This window comes from Mya arenaria, chromosome 14, assembly GCF_026914265.1.
Source record: "Mya arenaria isolate MELC-2E11 chromosome 14, ASM2691426v1".
In the NCBI taxonomy this organism is placed as follows: domain Eukaryota; kingdom Metazoa; phylum Mollusca; class Bivalvia; order Myida; family Myidae; genus Mya; species Mya arenaria.
The window spans coordinates 14,270,114-14,291,094 of NC_069135.1; the positions used below are offsets into that span (position 1 = coordinate 14,270,114).

A 20,981-nucleotide genomic window follows, 5' to 3' on the forward strand; every position below is an offset into this window, starting at 1 on the left:
GTATTTCACTTGACCCAGATTCGGCAGTGGCCTACGTTTTGTTTTGCTGTTGACACTATTTCCCGACTGACTGGATAACTGACAGCAAGATGGCAGCCAAGAATGACGACAACAGGATTGTTCTGATAGCCATGGATGGCAGTGAATATTCGGATTATGCTTTTGATTGTAAATATTTTGATATTTATTGTATGTTCGTAATATTTTCGGATACTTAATTCGGATAATCTCCTTATTTATTAATATAAATATTACACATAAATTTCTGCGAATAAGACATCTCATAATGTTATGTAAGTGGTAGCGTTGATATGCCATAGTTGTAACTGACTTGAATGAACTGCCCATTGTGTAGCCACAATAATGCGCGTTTAGGGAACGTTTTTTACCATTTGGATATTTATTGTGTTCCCTATAACGCCAACACAAAAATTATCAAAGACTTTGAAGCGGCTGTTTATATGGACTACCCATTGTGCTGTTCAAATACTTACAACATAGTACCAGCTTAATTTTGAAATATTCTTTGGTTTCGGGAATAGAGTTAGACCTCTTAGCACCTCCTAGGAGTGGGAGTAGTAATAAGTTATTGGTCCCAGGCACCGCTCATAAACCAGGATAAATGTGGTCATTCTACCATAATCTACACATGTACAGTATTTGAAATTATGCAAATTGTTGAACATATATCAATTGAGATGTAAAAGGGAGATTTAATATTCTAGCTGGGTAGGATATGTGGTCTCAGAATCCAGCAACAGGATGTAGTTATTCTTGAAAAGTGTACATGATAATTTTTATTTTATATATTGTTATGAGAATATTTAAAAGACTATAGTTTAGCCAGTGTCAGAACCACCCTATTTTGATATGAAATAGATAATAGTCTGTCTCAGGCTCCAGTGATAGACCCATGGTAGCATTCGTCTGTCCCAGATGAACACAACTCTCAAATGAAATTACAATACACAATGCTGAATTTACTGGGGTACAGGTTATGAAGTACCTTTCCTGTGATTATATTGTTCATTTTCCTACAATGTGAGTTCATGCACAGTGGGTTATTAGGCCCACTTCCCTTTTCCCCTAGGCAGGTGAAAAATCCCTTTAAAGTTATATATATTTTTTTTTTTATTTATATTTTGAATGAACGTTGACCTCTGAACAATTAGCATGTAGCAACAGTATAAGTGACGTTCATGATTGAGTTTATCAGTTTGTTGTATAAAAGATTTGATTTGTAAAAGTGTCTGACTTTAGAGAAAAACTGTTAACTGTAACAAGTAACTGCATTGGGTTGAAACTGTGTTTGTTCTGTTTCAGGGTACTGGGACAATATCCACCGTGACTCGGACCATGTTGTCCTGCTGCATGTGCCAGAATACCACACCGTCGTTCAGTCACGTGAGTATATTACAGGCACACCAGCCCTGTGCCATTACTGTGTACTGTGATTCCTTCTAAAATGCTTATTTAAAGTGTTATGCCATACCAGTTTAAGTTAATAGTAATAGAACATTAAAGTATGAACACAATTAGTTTGGTTGGTGACCACCAAGCCAGAGGAGTGAGTTTCCTCCATGTACAGGGTTCCTCCCACAGCAGAAGACCACATTTATGTTACATCAAAAGGAAATGGTGAGATAAATAAAATTAAACAAAAGTTATAGATAAAAGAAATATTCAGAACATGACTTTTGTGGCTTCTATGAATATATCAAATCATGCACATTGAAATAAAAGAAAACATTAAAACTTTCTTTAGAAAGGGGGATTTTACATGAGTGTGCAAAGTAAAGAGCTCTTTACTGCATACAGCAGTTAAGAGCTCTTTACTTTGCACACTCTTGTTTTGTTTACAAATACCACAGTAGTCAGGCAATTGCTTCAGTTAATTAATCAGTAAAGTTGGACAGTTGGACATTGATGTGAGGCCAAAGGTCAATGGGCAATTAAAACCAAAGAAACATGTCAACATACATTTACTGTTGTTGAAATTAAATTGTGCCTATTACTGTATTTCTCATTTTTTTATTTCAATCTGAAAATGTTTTCACAGATAACCAGGATTTACATGTACAAGAACAAGTCATGATTTGAAATTTCATCAGAAATGTACAGCCATAGTCTGTATATCATTGACAGAATGTCTTAGTAAATTGGCATAGAAAAATTCATACTCAGACCCTTAAACACAAATTTAGCATAACTGAATATTGTGAATACTTCTTATTTAGCTGTGAAGTCATGTAAGTCAGATAGTGATACAACTCCAGTACCTGATCTCCAATCTTCTGTGTACAATGTCATGAAGATTGAGAACAGAATAGCATGCTCAGCAATTAATCGTTTTATGAATCCTTCTCTGCCTAGCTTCATCCACTCTCACTACACAGTTTCCAGTTGTATGCTTTAGAATTGTTGCACCTTTGTTTAATGTTTTGCTTGTAACAGCCTGTGAGCATCTTGTCTGTCTGTTTTGCAAGTGGTTGTTTATACAATATGTTTGATCATTAGATGTTTGCCCATTTGTACATGGCCTTTGTATCATTTGATTATGGTATTCCTGTTATAAAAGGAATTGAGAAATAAGACTAAAAGTCAGTTTTCATACTCCATGACCATATTATTTTGGACCAAGTCAACTGTTATATTGTACTGATAATGTGTGTGTAAGAGGACTGTAATCTGTGTGTGTGATGATGTATTTCCATGTGATGATGTTTTTCTATGTGATGATGTTGTCCGTAATTGAATGGTACAAAATACCAAAGGGAATGCTAAATGATGCACATTGTTTACCCCAACCACAGACCAGGACAATGTTGGGATTCAATCTTTATTACATCTTGCCTTACCGTGCTGAATGTGTTCACCCCATAATTCTCACCCATGTTTTAACGTTCCACAGGCCTGCTAACCCCTAGTCATGGTAAACCCTGCCATAATGTATATAAACGCACTTATTCATATGCACATTATTATGTACTAGTATACATGTACAGTGATTCATTTTGGAGTCTGCTTAAATGCATTTTTTAAACACACATATTTCAAAACCATTGGTGCTGAGAAAAGAAGATTGCAGTCCCAGAAATGGCAGTGCCAGGAATAGTTTTGTGCATAGATTAAAATGGTTCCTCAAGAAAAACAATGATCGAGTTTAGGACTCGGGGAAAGGCAGCAAAATGAATCACTTCATCGATTTTATCATGATCTTGTTTCGTTTTTATTTCCATACTTTTTATATCAATTGTAACTTTAATATTTATATGCCAAAACAGAGGCTGACAGAGTGACAGGTGTGTAACATTTGGCATTGGTTGTGTTTAATGGAAGAAAACAACTAACTGCTTAAAATGTATAGAGAGAAGCTGCTTCAGGGAGTGCTAGAATTATATAAAACAATAGCCAATGAAGATTTACCCAACCTTTTGTCATACCGGTTTGTCAGAGGAAAATCAAATTTTCTGAAAGCATTGACAAAACATCAATTTTTTAAGTTAAATATGAAAAACTGCAATCTAATTTTAAGCCAGCCTTCTTTTATCGCTGGTTTCCTAACATGTACTAAGAATGGCTTATTCCAATACAAAAAAGGAAATAAAAAAGTTGTTGAACAGTCAATCTGTGAGAGTGCCAGAAATCTTGTTTAGTCAATAAATGATTTTATTAAGTTGATTATTTTCAAGGTAGAATAGACTATTGAGGCATTTGGAGCTCAACCCTAAGAAAGTTAGCTTTTATATGCATGGGGCCTTCTAAACAATTGCATTTTTCTGATCTGCGACCAACCTGCAGACATATTGTTTAAAATACCCCCCCCCCCCAAAAAAAAAAAAAAAAAAAAAAAACCCACAAACAAACAAACAACAACAACAACAAACTTTTGGGTAAAAAATATGTTTTAAAACATATAAGGTGAGGTGATCAGATGATTTTTCGAGTGTTGAGATATATGAAATATATAGTATTAACACAAGAAAACACCAGATTGCCTTTTTTCTTTTATGTACATTACACAAGGTTTGGGAATACCGACAGTTTCCATCTGGCACAGGAATCTGATATCAGAATAAAACAAAATCCTTATTGAGAATGCAGAGAATGAAATGTTTGCTTAAGTTTTTCAGTACAATATTTCTTTCATGGTTGATTTTATGTTTCACACACATTTTTATGGCCCCGAAGGTGGGCATATTAAAATCGCACCGTCCGTCCGTCCGGCTCTGTAACTTTCCCTAGTATGGACAGATTTTAAAATAACTTGCCACATGTGTTCCACATACCAAGACGACGTGTGGCGTGCAAGACTCGCGTCCCTACCTCAAAGGTCAAGGTCACACTTAGTGTTTATTCACAATGGAGTGCTGCATATAAGAACATAGAGTATAGGTTGTCGTGTCCGGGCTGTAACTTTCTCTTGTATGGACAGATTTTAAAATCACTTGCCACATGTGTACCATATACCAAGATGACGTGTCGCGTGCAAGACCCGTGTCCCTACCTCAAAGGTCAAGGTCACACTTAGTGTTCATTCACCACAGAGTGCTGCATATAAGCATAGAGTATAGGTTGTCGTGTCTGGACTGTAACTTTCCCTTGTATGGACAGATTTTATAATAACTTGCCACATGTGTACCACATACCAAGACGACGTGTCGCGTGCAAGACCCGTGTCCCTACCTCAAAGGTCAAGGTCACACTTAGTGTTTATTCACCATAGAGTGCTGCATATAAGCATAGAGTATAGGTTGTCGTGTCCGGGCTGTAACTTTCCCTTGTAACGACAGATTTTAAAATCACTTGCTACATGTGTTCCACATACGAAGACGACGTGTCGCGTGCAAGACCCATGTCCCTACCTCTAAGGTGAAAGATACACTAAGGGTTTATTCACATGGGAATTCTGAATATAAGGACATACCAGTGTAGGTTGTCAAGTATGGGTGGTATTTTTTATGTTTAGAGGAAATTTAAAATAACTTGCCATATGTATTTGACACATAAAGGCAAGATCAACTTTTCATGTACTGACCTTGTTCGTAGGTCAATGTCACATTCGGGGGCATTCGTCACATACTGTGACAGCTCTTGTTTATCATAAACACTCTTATACATTAATTTGAATCATAGTTGAATCATTTGATGTGTCATGTATTTTGTAGACAGGCATCATGGTAAAGTTCATAAATTCAGTTACATAAGCTGGGCATGTTGTGGCAGAGGTTTATGCATGTGTTGTGTAGGGAAGCATTCAAGTATGCTCTTTACAAGTTTCATGTGCTTCTATAGCTGACATTATATTGTAAATATTTAACTCAATATTTGGCAGGTTTTCTGCATGCTGATAGGGACTAATAGTCTCAGACAACTGGCCCCAGCAGGTGCTACTGGTGTTTGCTGAAGACTTAATGGTTGTGCTGTATTGCTGTGCTTAACGGAGGGAGGGCCATTATTAAATCTTTTGAAAGCATATAGATGCATGTCTTTTGCTGATACTTCTGTTAAATTATATTGCTACCCTACAACATAAAACACATATATTTTACATATGTACCAATGGATGGAAGATGTTTTGATACAGTATTGAACATATTTCTATCTATTATTATACAGCATAGTTAAGTAATGAGTTTTTGCCTCACTGCAAAAACGTTGTAATATTTTCAGAGGCAAAATAGCAACTCATGATAACCAGTTAGCCATTATCTGATTAAATCATTAAGGAAGCTTGTGGAGAAACCAACTGCCAAAGTTCCATTTAGTCATTAATTGGAATAATTAAGTGGCTTATTCAGGGGTTCCTTCATGCAATCTGGATAGAATAAAGATATTGAGTGCAAACACTAAATCTGTATGGTTTATTCTTGCTTTACTAAACAATTCAATCAATACATGGGCTATGCCAAGCCGTTGCCGATTTTATGGTTGAGTAAAGCAAAAACAAGCATCTCATTGGGATCATATCTACATGATTATATTGCTTTAGTCAACAAGTTTCCTAATGAGAGATCATATAATCTAGATTGGTGGTGATGTTATGCCATGGTATAGTATGGAATATATTGTACCAGCATCATGAAACTTTACTGATTAGAAAGTATGCATGCAAGGACTAAAAGTGGACATATTATATGTGAAATTTAATCATTTTAGCTGAGGTACTTGGATGAACAATATCTCACATCTCATTCAAATGTGTTCCTAAATTTGCTGGACAATTTTTGCAAACAAATCTTAAAAGCCCCTATGTCTTTCTGGATCAATCGCATTTTCAGCATTGTTCAACTCCCAGTTTTTGAGAGGAAAACTTATTTTGAACACAAGTGATTGAATGTTTCTTTCAACAGAATTGGATTTTCATCCAGGCACATTCTTCTGATCAATAGAGCTTTATACTAAAGTACTTTTAAGATTTCAAGACATTTTGTTGAGTTACAAACATTGAAAGATTTTATTCTTAGACATTTGTTTTGATAACAAAAGAATTTGGAAACTTCTATTTCTAAGATTTGTCTAAATCAATCAAACATTTCCACATTTTCAGAAAAGGCTTGCCAAGAAAAACTGTAATTACACCAGGTTTTAATCTAAATATTGTTTGCAAATGATTTGAACTTCTGAAAATTATTTCTCTGTTCTATGTTATAGCCATGGTGATGGCGGATGTGACGGTGATCTCAGAGATGATGGCTGAGGAGGAGAAGAGAATCAAGTCCTTCCTCGAGGGCCTCGGACAGAAACTCAAGGACAAAAAGGTCAGAAACACATGCTTTAAGTCACTAAGATAGTAAGGTGCTTGAAAAAAAAATGGAGAGTGGGGTGATGTGGTATATTTATATCTGCCATTAATCCAAAGGTTTCCAAATGTGAGTCCCAAAGGAGGCACCATCTTGTAGCCTCTCGTCCAAGGGTTTCCAAATGTGAGTCCCACAGGAGGTGCCATCTTGTTGCCTCTCTTCCAAGGGGTTTCAAATCTGAGTCCCACAGGAGGCACCATCTTGAAGCCTCTTGTTCAAGGGGTTTCAAATGTGAGTCCCACAGGAGGCACCATCTTGTAGCCTCTCGTCCAAGGGTTTCCAAATGTGAGTCCAACAGGAGGCGCCATCTTGTTGCCTCTCTTCTAAGGGGTTCCCAATAAGAGTCCCACTGGAGGCGCCATTTTGTTGCCTCTCGTCCAAGGGGTTCCCAATGTGAGTCCCACAGGAGGTGCCATCTTGTTGCCTCTCGTCCAAGAGGTTCCAAATGTGAGGTGCCATCTTGTTGCCACTCGTCCAAGGGGTTCCAAATGTGAGGTGCCATCTTGTTGCCTCTCGTCCAAGGGGTTCCAAATGTGAGTCCCACAGGAGGCGCCATCTTGATGCCACTCGTCAAAGGGGTTCCAAATGTGAGTTCCACAGGAGGTGCCATCTTGATGCCACTTGTCCAAGGGGTTCCAAATGTGAGTTCCACAGGAGGCGCCATCTTGATGCCACTTGTCAAGGGGTTCCAAATGTGAGTTCCACAGGAGGCGCCATCTTGTTGTCTCTCATCCAAGGGTTTCCAAATGTGAGTCCCACTGGAGGCGCCATCTTGATGCCACTTGTCCAAGGGGTTCCAAATTTGAGTCCCACAGGAGGTTGCCACTGACAATTGAAACTGGAACTGGTTTTTTCTCAGACTCCAGCGTGATTTATATTAGGGAAAGTGCTTTCTTCATGATCAGATTGAAATAAAGTATAAACTTAATTTGAAATAGGCAAAATGTAAAAGACTTCGAGCATTTAATTATGACTAGGTAATGATAGTGACATGACTGTGTTCTTGTAAGCTATCGAGCAGAAAGCCATTCTTATCATTAACATCCTTTGGTCTGGGAAACTAATTTGTCACTTAACAAGAAAGAAAGTGTTTGTCAAACATTCTGGTTTTACTGGAAGGAATCGTTTCCCAGAGATAATTGTGATGTGTTTGTGATAGCAGACATTGACCTGTTAACTTCATTACATGAATAATATGTTTTTTAGCTGGATTGTTGTATTTTTAAGAAAAACTGTCTTGATATTGCTGTAGCATTGGTATCCTTTTTGTTCATGCTGTCAATGTTGTACCGTCAGTGTCATGCAATAACTTTAACCATGGCCAAAAGTGAAAATATTTCAGGATATTCAAATGCAACATAGTATACACAGTAATGTATTTAAGGCCAAGTAGCTTTGAATTTAATAATTGTTGAATATGCCCTTTTTCCGAGTATACGCAGTCATGTATTTAAGGCCAAGTAGCTTTGAATTTAATAATTGTTGAATATGCCCTTTTTCCGTAAAAAAAGCAGAAACTTAAATATGGTTACAACCATTCAAGGTCTTGAAATATAACTAATGCACATGTAATAAGGCTTAAATCTTAGTCTTTAATAATTGTTAAGGTTTGCCCCTTTTTCTAAAAAAGTTGTGCTCCATGGAGTACTTGTTTTAACTTACATCCTTCCAAGGAATTAGTATTATGAATAACACTATAAGACTGGTAGGAAACAGGCGTTTCCTTTCAATATAATGTAAAAGACAGGAGATTTCTTAAGCAGGACTATTTTTTGTCCTTATTTTTCATGACAAGATGAAAATGACTGAAGCCAAAGAGAAGCTCTATTAAACTATGTCGTTACATAGTGGAGCTTGACAGTGGTTTGAATGAGATTTGTCTTGACCAGATTAACAGACAGATGTAAACCAGATACATGTTGTGGAGCCTGTTTTATCATGGAGTGAATAAATTGATGGCAAGGCAGCTGACTATGCATGTTAATGTGACAGATAGCTGATCCCTGGTTGGGTCAGTGATGTTAAACATACAGATTTAGACACAATGAGTTTCTTTCAGTCCACTGTTTAACTTACCCAGATTAATTTTTATGCTCTTCAAGAAGGGCATGTTAAAATCACACCTTCTGTCCGTGCGGTTTTAGGTGTACATGCTGTAAAGAACTTGGCTTATGTGGTGAGTACATGAAGACGACAAGACCCATGTTCTTACCTCAAAGGTCAAGGTCACATTTACAGGTTTACGGCTATGGAAGGCTGCTAATATGCATAAACAATATACACTACCAACCACGCGTTTTTTGCACATTTTTCACATCGCAGCAATGTTTCCTTATGTGGATGTTTTCTTTTAAATCTTATTTTCACTATACCATGCGATACAAGCATAAAGCCCAAAGCATTTATTCTACAGCTGTTAATTTTCTGAAGGCTATTACTTTGTTCCTGTCCTAAAAATTATGAAATATATCTATAAGTTTTACTGAACTCATACAAACTTGACCTGTAATCAAAATCACTTGGTTTGTACTGTATAACTGTGCTGTTATTTTCACCTTATTCTTTAGAATCTAAACTATGAATGCCCTCCTTAAACTTGAAATGAGAGAGCTTCTTGTACAAACACTTGTTAAAGGTGTAAAAGCCCCTTCGAAGGTTTGTTTTGGTATCAATGAACTCATTAAAAATGCTGACAAACACTCAATATGCAAGCAACATCATTTTTAAGTGAGATGTGGATGAGTTTGTTGACCCTGTCAATAGGGTGCAACTATGCTGCAAGCATCGTTCAATTTCCATGTACATTCGTCTATTTGTACCAATGCTACCTGTTAAAATACCTGCATATTGCAAGCTGCAACAGCCGCAATATGTTGTATGCATGTTTTCGGATGTCGTACGTGGTAGTAGCAGATGAACAGGGTTATAACATGCACCACCGCAATGGCTATTCCCGAGAGTTTCTGTGATGATGCAATCTCGCCTGTGATTAATTGGTAGTCTAGTTGGACGTTTCCATGCTGTTTCTCTACATGCAGAGAGAAACTTTAAAGTAAACTGACTTGTGTTATGTAAATATAGACAATGTGTCACATGTGATAGCTACAACCCTTCCTTAAAGTTCAAGGTAACACTGGTGTTTAGTCATTATAGTATGCTGCATATATTCACATGGAGTATATATAGTTTGTTGTGTCCGGGTTGTAACTTTGTTATGCAGAGAAGGATTTTAAAATTAATTCGTACATTAACATGGCATACATGTCACATGCAAGCCGCAAGACCCTACCTCAAATGTCCTGGCCACATATACAGGTTCCAAATGCTGCATATATAGCAATATAGCTGGTTGTGTCCCGATTGTAACTTTGTCATGCAGGGATTTTAAAATGTATTGGCACCAGTGTTCAATTAAATGTATGATAGCTGTTCCTTGATGTAGGCATATTAGTAATTGCATAATCCATTGGATGGCACTTAGAGGGCATTTGTCATTTACTGTGACAGCTCTCGTTTTCTACTGATATTCATTGCAACGAACAATCAACATTTTCGTATAGTCATTTATCCATGTTATTATTTCACATATTCACAGGTCTGTCATGGCCTAGAATTTTTGGCAAATTCTTAAGCTTTCTAGCTAAATGGGTTATCTCATTTAGCAAGATTGTTAACAGTCTCATTTAGCAAGATTGTAAACAGGTACTTAGGTTCTGGTATGATTTTGCAAAATAAAAAATACTTCATCTCTACTTTCTCAAATACTATTTCTTTAAAGCCTGAAAACATATTAAACAATTAATACCGAATGAAAACAGTTAGCTGAGCCTTTTATAAACGATATGTTTGTTTGAGAAATGTGGGCCAGTTGAAATGAAGGCGAGTCAGAAAAACATAATTTGTATCTCTGGAGAAAATAAGTTCATCTACATGTAGGTCTTCATGTTTACATATTTGAAGCCACAGTGTTAGAGGGTAATTTAAATAAGTTATTAATACATGATATCAACAGAATTTAGCATGGAGAACAACTACTGAATCTCTCACTTGAGCTGGTCTAAGTAGGAGATTATTTTCAACATACAGTGTCAAAATATGTCCAAAATAAACTTAATTTGTAAAGCAAATGTTTGTTGGCAATATGCTAACCTGCAGTAATCATAACTAGCTCAGATGTAGATCAAGCCCCTTGGAGAAAGCTTCCAAACTGGAAATGAAAGCGGTTAATGGCCAGAGCTTCCATGGACACTATGCTTGGAAGTTGGAATATTGGACATTCATAAGGCATTAACACTCTTAGAAATGTCTTGGAGGAAAATAATTACTGTCAATATATGGCCATTTACATTTATTCAGGAACTTAACAGATGATCCAGAATGTTACATTTATTGATGTTTGTTGTGCCCAGGACCTGATGTTTTGGACTTAAGTCTTAGGTCTATTTCCTCAGATAGATCAGTGAAATTATACAGACCTATTACCGGCTATTAGCCAGTGGTTTTCCTTTATGACTGGGCTTAGTTTGAGACATGTATTCTTCATATTGGGTGATTAATTACTAATTACCATTTCAAACTATCAGAAGTGTTGTGGCATGGTTAGCCAAGATTGGCTTAATATAAAGGCAAAAAATGAAAGAAATGTCAAATCATCATTGTTATACCCCCAAATAAAATCCTAACAATACACCAATGTATAACTTTGTTGGAGTAATGTCCCCTTTATAAAGAAATAGTTTGCCATTCCCGTGTAAAGTTGGAATGTGTGGGTATTTGTCAGTCCTGTGGAAGCTCTTGTCACTATTAAATGTAAATAGGTTACTATTAAAGCAATATTTAGAACAGATTCAAATGAAGGTAATGCACATTCAAGTAATTATTCCGTCAATGTGGAAGTATATTTGGATTATTTGGTTGAACTTATTTACTTGTATCTTTTCTGCAGGTTGGTGGGAAGGTGAAGAGTGTGGGGGGCAACCCCGGGGAGGTGGTGTGCCGTGTGGCCAAGGAAGAGGGTGCCACGCTCATTGTGACAGGCACTCGTGGAATGGGGAAGATAAGACGCACGTTCCTAGGCTCCATCTCCGACTACATCATCCACCACTCCAATGTACCAGTCCTGGTGTGTCGACACAAGGACACCCAGCATCACCACTAGTTACCTCACACACCATTGGTCCAGTTTAATGTATGCCTGATTGGTCCATTGAAATATTTGAATTTAAAAAACCCAGATTTGATTGATTGGTTTATAATTCAGGCTTGATTGGACAGTTTTATGGTTTGATTTGTAATGGACTTTGGAAATGATCTGTCCTTTTTGTTCAGTTAGGTGATGCAGAAAATTAGCATGGTTGATAAATGAAATTAAACAAGATAATAATCATAATTACTATTTGTTGTTTTGTGGTTTTTCACTGTTTCTTTTTCCTTACTAAACTTATAAAAACATATTCAATCAAGAAATCTGGATATCTGTTTGTGGTTTAAACACTTTAAACTCCTTTCTCTCTAATATGCAGTTTTAAGTAATTGCACTTTTTTTTAAATATGAAATAATGAAGCTTTAAAGTTTTGTAATGTGTTTCTCTATATGTTGTTAATGTTGATCTATCCAGCAATTGAGTAAAGCTGTATTTGTTTGAAAGCACATACATATACAATGTTTAAATTTATAGTTTGCGTTTGTTTTCCATCTCAGTAAATTGTATATAATTGTCACCATGAGAGAGCAGTGGTGTTACATTTGTTTTATGAACATTAATCAAGGTATTTGTCTTCATCAATTTGAGAAAGAGTGAAATGAGTTTTAATAAAAAACATTATTATCATTTGTTGATAAGTGATTTTCATAATTTTATCAGAAATAGTCCCGTGCATTAGTTTTCTGTGATGTTTTCAAGTCATGCTAGATTCAATTATCTGTAATTTTGTGATAACAATCATATTATACAAATGAATACATTATGATTTATGTTATTGAAATATGGACCTTTAACTTTCTGTTTACGGAAAGATATGTTTTGAAAGTAAATATAAAATGCTTAATATTATCCAATTTGTAAATATTGGGTAGGATTTAGACAAGGAAACATCTGTATGTTCTTTCTTTTTCACAATATTTGATTATTTCTTTCATTTTGCAAACTGACACTTCATTGGTAATCTAACTGACTTCAGGTCTTTAATGGTACCAGTCTAACTCAGTTTAGCATATGGACCTATAATAATTTAATGGTACCAGTCTGTTTTATAGTGTGATGGGATAATGCATAGCTATGGAGTCTCCTTATATTGTTTAATTAGCAAAATAAATCATACCATTCACATTCGCTGTAAACCAGCCATCATTTTCTCATATATTGATTAAGACTTTTCATCTTTACCTACCTTGCCTTCGTAATCAGATTAATTTGATTTTGTATGCCTTAAATGTATGTGTAATCAAATAATCAGTTAACTTAATCTTAACTTAATAATTACAATCTATATTTTTATGGGTTTTTTTAAATGTTTTAGTGATATATGTTGACAAATGTACCAGTTGTCAACTCCATGTGATCAATTATCAACATTTATCTCCTGCTTAAGATGCCTTAAAGTATAAAGTCCAAAAAACAAGTATGTGCTTAAAAAAAACCTATAAGAAAGTGCAAGTCCCATGAATATGTGTGTTTAATGGTTTAAATTATGGTATATGTATATGAACAGTCACTTGACTGAACTTTTATGGGGGGAACCACCAAGTTGCAATTGCCTGTTAGTATTTGAGTTGCCAGTTACAGTTTCTGTTGTGTTATTTGTTTCTTGACTCTCTTCATCATCAATGATTTTCTCAGCACTGAAATATTGTCATCGTATCTGATATTTACAATTTCTGGAAGTTATAATTATTGATCATAAGCAGATTCATTTTAAGGTTTAATTTTCGTTCATTGAAATTCTAATTGTTGTTCATTTCTGCAGTGCATACTTGTATAAAATGAAACGAATAAAACAAATTAAAAGCCTAAAACAACATTTGTTTTCTTTTTTATATCATTTTTTGTTACAATACGTAATGAAAGTTTACTTTAATGACCAATAATACGACCAACTCACAATATACGCCATTAACGATACATGTATACACAATCTTGTCTTCGCGAACACGTATTCATTTTTCCCCGAGTACTCGATCGAACGATCCTCCGAGTACTGGAGTATTAATTTTACTACTCGTTGCCATCCCCACTTTTTATGGATATAAATGGTTGTATGTGCATGATTGACTGAATCATTTTCTTTTATTGTTTTAAAACATAATTTAACTCATTTTTAAAGGTTTCACCTATATATTAGGTTCAATATTTAAACCGTCTCACATTCCTGTTGAAATCACTCACAGTTCTCATAACATTGATGTGTAAAATATGATTGGACCTAATAGAATTTGCGAGGTACTATGTATTGACTTATTATGCTATTTTATGACTTTAAAAATATTTTCGTTTGTCCCTTTTGGTGTTAACATTCCAGCTACAAAGAAAAACAGTATAACAATGATAAGACAGAAGTCACTCAAGACTTCTTTGGCAAGAACTTGTATCAAAGTTATGATATTTTCAAGTGTTTTCATTATTGCTAGAACAGTTATGTTTCCTTTGTTTTAACTTGTATGATATATTTGTATTGTAGTGACCATGTTTGAAGATTGTGCTATATTTTTAAACAAATAAAAATGTTAACCTAATCATATTATTTTTTATTTGCCCTATTTTTATTTGACAAAAACTGTGGATTGTTAATACGACTATTTACTTGTATTACCAGTCCAAACATTACATTCAAACTTTCAACTGATGCCCTTCTTTGTTTTCTATGTTTTTCCCAGCTCTCTGACAGCAGTTGCTGTCGAAGATATCAGCTCGTACATTTAGCGACAGGGCTCCTTGACAGATAGTGAAAAGCATCATGTTCTGAAGAAAGACTGGGTTCCCCCACCACATTTTGAGTTCCCAAAGACACAATGTGGTCAACTGAAACGTTCTCTTCAGACGGCTTAGCTCTCAAAATTCCCAGGACATGCATATAGTATTTCCGAAAATGTTGTCTTCTGCGTACACTGTGTAGTGTTTTATTAGCTGCCAGTGTTGCAGAGTGTAGTGTCATCACAATGTCCTATTTTTTTGTCTTAATAATAAAATTGCACCTCATTTTAATATGATCTGTTGGTAAACTTCGTTCAGTTCTTTGCATATAGTCCTTATCAGTGAGAACTTCGAACTTCTTACCATTGCAAATTTTATAGGTAAAATGTTGCTGTCTCCCAAGGATTCATGTATACTGATAAGTAAAGAAGTAGGAAATCTCACAACTATGAGGCCAAAAAGTGTGCTGGAATCTGCTGGATAATTCGTCCATTTTAATAACCATAATGTGCTACAAAGTAGTCAAGCAGCACTGCAAAATACAGCATTTCATCCAAAAAAGTAAAAAAGAAATCAAACGGGAGGGGATACCCCTCCCATAGTCAGCCCCCCTCCCAACACTGACTCGTCTGGACTCGGCCCTGAGTCAATACGAAGTGCTGTAACGTGTACTCGGACAAGCAACAAAATAGCCACTGGAACGCACTATACTATTATGAAAGGCGATGGCGTACCCATCCAGGATGTAGAAATAGTAGCAGCATACTAGTACCAATGAACACAGAGTTGATGAACAAACAATGGTCGAACACACCACTTCCACGAGTAGGCTATTTTCATGAATAACTAGGGTGATAAACTAAGTTAGGTACCGTAAAAGGAATGATGTAGGGATATAATACATATAAACAGAGGGACGGGAAGTAACAGATTACACCAAGGGGGTCAGCTACATGTACACATCCCGTTATGTTGAGGTAGGCCAAAACAACAGTAAGAGGAACTGAAAATGACGCGACTGAAAATGACAAGAATGGCATACCCCTTTCAGAGCCTATTTTGTCGGTGTCTGGTGGAGGGGTAACATCTCAAGTAGCACGCCCATGCAGCCTCAATCAGAATGGGGCTTGTCAACGATTACTAGCCATCGCTGATTCAACGAACAACGCTGCCGCTAACGATCGGCGGTGCTATGTACTAGTATTAAGTTGCAGTTATTTCATTGAAAGTAGGGACCAACCCACGAACAGCATTTAATGTTATCTGACTAATGGAGTTTGTGATCGAGGCATAGAATAGAATACATATATATAATACGAAACCTGTAAATAAATATTGAGAAAATGGTCAGCCATATCTTGTCTTCACCGACCGCACAGTTGTGTGCAACCGATTAAGTCAATAATGTTTTTCTGACTGCCAGAGGATTCATAGTTTTCCTTTTAAGCCTACACGCGAAATAGAAGGGCTAGTCGTCCCTCCTTTATTCTTGCAAACACATATATCACCAAATCCATGTTTATGTCTCGATCAAGGTGAATGTTCATTAAACCAAGCCCAGATAATCTACCGGTGGTCATGGTTGACCATAGATATGTCTTCACCCTTCTCATGGTGCTAAACGAACGTTCCGCAGTGGCGGTCGAAACTGGCAGTGACAGTAAAATGTGGAGGCATGTTGATACGTTTGGGTATAAACATGTGTTATTTGTGCTCATGTATCACCTATATTGTTATACACTAGGCCATCGCTATCACACCTATTTCTCCAACGACACACTTCACGCTGGAACTCTTCCAGAGATTCCGCCGGTAGATCACGCTCAAACGTGACATATATTGACTGCACTATGACATCATTCAGGTGACCGATTTCACTTGAAATCAGATACTGTGCATTGAACCTGTCGCCATCTTCAATTAGCCGGTCTGATAAGTCCATCGAAAGGTGATCAACAAACGGTATATATAGGTTTCGTCGCCAGTACTCTGATATAGTGTCTGCAGGCGAATTCTGTCGATGCTTTTGACTACGATTGTTGTATGCCCTTGGGTGTGATGGTTCAACATTAACTATATGGGCCATGTCGACGGAATTGTTATACAGGGAATCCCATACTGCTGGATCGTTCCGTTCGGCTGCAACCTGTTGGGTTACCGTTAGCGCTTCTCTCACGGCTTCATCCAGATCACAGGTTTTGTTCTGTAACATCTGGGATAACGACACCAACCCTGACAGCACATGCTCGATAGTATGAGACCAATGATGTAGCCGAACTGAGTGATCGCAGCTCTATATGCCCCGGCTGTGGCATCACCATAGTGAAGGTTGAAGTCATCTAAGCTTTCAACGATTGTCGTATAAGAGCACTTGAAAGTGTTAAGTGCGTCAGCCCTGGCTGCCCATCGTGTTTCACAAAGCGACTGTAATTTTCCATTTGTTCTCTGCTTACCTGATCATTCGCGAGAGTTGCCTGAAAACGCAGCAGCCGTTTGCATGAGTAGAGAAATGCTACTTCTTTCAAGAACGGTATTCATCATGTTTTTGGCAAGTGGCTCCTCGGACGCATGAATGATAGCCAGGTTTAGGCAGTGAGCTTTGCAGTGGGTGTACACTGCGTCGGGAATTATCTGGCAAATTCGCGCTTGAACACCACGGAACTTTCCCGACATGTTGGATGCGCAATCGTAGCCTTGACCCCTCATTTTTACAATGTCTACACCGGCTGTTCTTAAATTTGCCAGGAATGCGGACAAAGATTCGCCGGTAGTTGCTTCACATTCTGCAAAGGATATGAAATCTTCCCTAACCTACTTTATTGTATGGTCGAAGTACCCCAAACAGAGCGTCATTTGCTCCAAGTAGACGCGTCCGTGGCTTCGTCTGCCATAAACCCAAAGAACGGGGCACTATTGCATAAGCGAACAATTTCCTGACTGATTTGATCCCCGCATATTGTGATTATTTCATTTTGTATTTCAGGTGAAGAGAACGTTGTTCTCGGGTCACCGTTCTCCAAATGATCACGCAACACAGAATTATATTTGGTTTGGTATTGCAATAGTGCTTTAAAGTTACTATCTGTATCCTCATGACCACCAGCAAGATTTTGTTGACCACATAGGATAATTGTTTCAATTATGCCCTTTAGTATCTGTCTATTCTTGTTAACTAGGAGATCATGCGCACAGGAAACTGATTGGAAGGTGTTCTTCTTCGTTCCAGACATAACTGCAGTGAAATGTTCAGCTGCCTCAAGAGAATCCGCATTTGTCTTGCACTTCATGTGAGCGGTGATGACCTTGCCTAAATTACTTAGATCGGTCGCTGATTGCGACACAAGCGATCTCGGCACGGACCACAATACGCTCCACCAGTTTACTTCGAATATCGTAGCCATGTGTTGTTCACAAACCAATGCCTTTTGGGACTGTATTTTTCGGAACTTTCCATTGATGCACCTGTATAATAGTAAATACAAAGTAGCATATGATTATAGACGATGTAACACTATGTTATTACCAATGTCAGTGACAGTCAACCACGTCGCTTTCAAACGGATGCGCATGAACTATTTTTTTTATAGTTTGCTTTGTAATGGGTTCCAATGCTTTTTAGCAATGAGATATATTTAATAAATTAATTATGCATATTTCAATCAATATGCAAGTAAATTTTTACAACATTTACCAAAAAAATAATAATGGCAGACCGAGCATACGAACCCGCACGGAATTAAACCAAATCGATATATTTTCAGAACAAGCCCAAAATCACTCCCCTATCAATTCTAATGAGTAAAATGATGATGTTTGTGATACATATATACAAAATCACCCATTCTATCAGATTTGTATACATGTTGTTGTTTTTAAATTTCGTCGATGTAGTTTCTGGCAGCATTTAATATTAACTAATATAAGGATACATTGAAAATAATACTAATCATTGACATTTTTATGTTACACTATAATTTTGATTATTCAAAATGATTGCAGAAATAAATATATATCCTTAAAAGAAATAATGTTATGCAAATGTTTTGGCGAAACGTTTCAGGACAAAAAGCACTGTGGTTAGAAAACTGGCCATATATCCATATACTGATAACCATAGCTAGAATTCACGTTCTTAAGCACTGTTGTTAGACAACTGGCCATGTATCTCTATGCTGATGACCATAGCTAGAATTCTCGTTCTTAAGCACTGTAGTTAGACAACTGGCCATATATCTTTATACTGATGACCATAGCTAGAATTCACATTCTAAAGCACTGTAGTTAGACAACTGGTCATATATCTCTATACTGATGGCCATAGCTAAAGCACTGTAGTAGGACAAATTACAATATATATATATATATATATATATATATATATATATATATATATAAATGGTACTGGTGGCTATGACAGGAATTTATGGTCTAAAGCTGTGTCTACATGTATAGTGTAGGGATTTCGACTGGTCTGTACTTTTAAAAGCTCTATTCTTAGTTGATTCATTTTTTTAACCATATATCTCTATACATGTGACTTTCAAATGCACTGTTAGAAGTTGATTGACAGATGTTCAATTTGTATTTTTTTTATATAGAAATGGACCAGAGAGACCTGTAGTAGTAAACAAGCCATAAAAAGCACAGACAACAGATGTGCTTCTGCAGCACAAAATGGCCACCACCAACATCACCATAAAGTGCATGCTGTCTGTCTACACCAGCTTGCTTCTGGAATAAAGAAGAACGAAATTGAGTTGAAAAGCCAACTGGTAAGACTCTGCTTTGCGTTTGTAATTTTTGTATGATACCACACATATTATTTCTGCCAGGTCTTAAAGAAATTTCTATACACAAGTACAGGATTAAAATAAAAACAATGATTATAACTAAGAGCATTGAGTTGATGAGTGGGCACAAAAATGATATACATATGTACATGTTAATAAACAATGCATCTCATACTATGAATAATAATTGTGTTAAGGAGCTGGTCATTCATCCAGAGCCTTCCATAGGAATGGCAGATATATGGCTGCTTGGACCAACAGTTAACCACACCATTGAGTCAATGAACTCAGTAGCAGCCATGACAACATCTTCAAGATGACACCTGCAGTAGGCCTATGGATGCATACAATCTGCACCTCTACCTTGGGTAAGAATATATAGGGGTAAGAATATATAGGGTCTGCATATGTAAAAGTGTCCGGCTAAAATTCAGCAAGAGCTTATTAGCATTGCAAATCATTATTTGTGTATGTAACTGTTCATACTGACTGGCGTTGTGTCACAAACTTGACGATCACAAATTACGGTCATTTTGGATCTTATTTAAGCTTTTTTTATTTTCATTCCACTCTACAGCAATCGGGAACACAGTTTTGTGTTTTTGAATTATAGAACTTACACTACAGCTGCACTCTATGGATTGACAATTTTGACATTATTTTACATGTTATGTCTCTGAACCATCCTTCAGTTTAATTCATTTAAGATAAAAGAATATGACAGATCTTAATTGTGTGAAAAACTGCTGAAAATTTCATTTTTTTTAAAGCGTAGATAGACAGATAGATAGATAGATAGATAGATAGATAGATAGATAGATAGACAGATAGACAGACAGACAGACAGACAGACAGACAGACAGATAGATAGATAGATAGATTCGTGCATATATATATATATATATATATATATATATATATATATATATATATATATATATATATATATATATATATATATATCTACTACAGATATTAAGGCGACCATATATATATTAATCTAGGCATTATGGGGACCGCTGGATTAAGGCGACAAAAATTGGTCTCCTTAATATTTTCAGTCCAGATTTGATGTATCAAATGTCAATAAAATTGTCCATTGACAGTAAGTTGATAAGCTTGAATGTTTATTTACGAGATCATTTCATTGTTTTAAATCTTATTATCTTTTAATATTAAAAAAAATATTCTTAAACTTTTGTGTGTGTATATTTGTGTATCCATAAAAATAGCTATTAAGGCGACCAGGGAAAAAATCATAATTTTGGTCAAAAATAGCTATATACTAAGCATTTTTTATTTGTTTTACTTTATTTAAAGCCTATTGTATATTATCCCGAAGTTTCATTCCATAAAAAACAGAAATAAGGAAATTCGATATTTCGTGTACCACCAGCATCCAAATTTTCAAGTATACAGAAATTTAACTTTCCGGAATATAACGGAAATTTTCCGGGTATCTCCGTGGTACCATCTTC

At 36.3% G+C, this 20,981-nt stretch overlaps 1 protein-coding gene across 2 annotated transcripts; it reads left to right on the plus strand.

The window, feature by feature from the left end:
* Window positions 1-13,823, plus strand: LOC128217444 (universal stress protein YxiE-like). 2 transcript variants are annotated; one of them, XM_052924598.1, is made up of 5 exons: window positions 1-168; window positions 1,324-1,404; window positions 3,285-3,302; window positions 6,655-6,761; window positions 11,749-13,823. In XM_052924598.1, the coding sequence occupies exons 1-5, from the start codon at window positions 90-92 to the stop codon at window positions 11,959-11,961; spliced, it is 498 nt and encodes a 165-aa protein (XP_052780558.1). In that variant the 5' UTR covers window positions 1-89; the 3' UTR covers window positions 11,962-13,823. The 2 variants fall into 2 exon arrangements, with proteins under 2 accessions (XP_052780558.1, XP_052780560.1); XM_052924600.1 differs by lacking the exon at window positions 3,285-3,302 and having other exon boundaries at window positions 3-168.
* The last annotated feature ends 7,158 nt before the right edge of the window (window positions 13,824-20,981 follow it).

Excerpts from the sequence above, each read along its gene's own strand:
- LOC128217444 (XM_052924598.1), top strand. The coding sequence starts at position 90 with ATGGCAGCCAAGAATGACGACAACAGGATTGTTCTGATAGCCATGGAT. Across the intron at positions 169-1,323 it reads TTCGGATTATGCTTTTGATT|GGTACTGGGACAATATCCAC; the intron begins GTAAATATTTTG and ends GTTCTGTTTCAG. Across the intron at positions 6,762-11,748 it reads AGAAACTCAAGGACAAAAAG|GTTGGTGGGAAGGTGAAGAG; the intron begins GTCAGAAACACA and ends TCTTTTCTGCAG.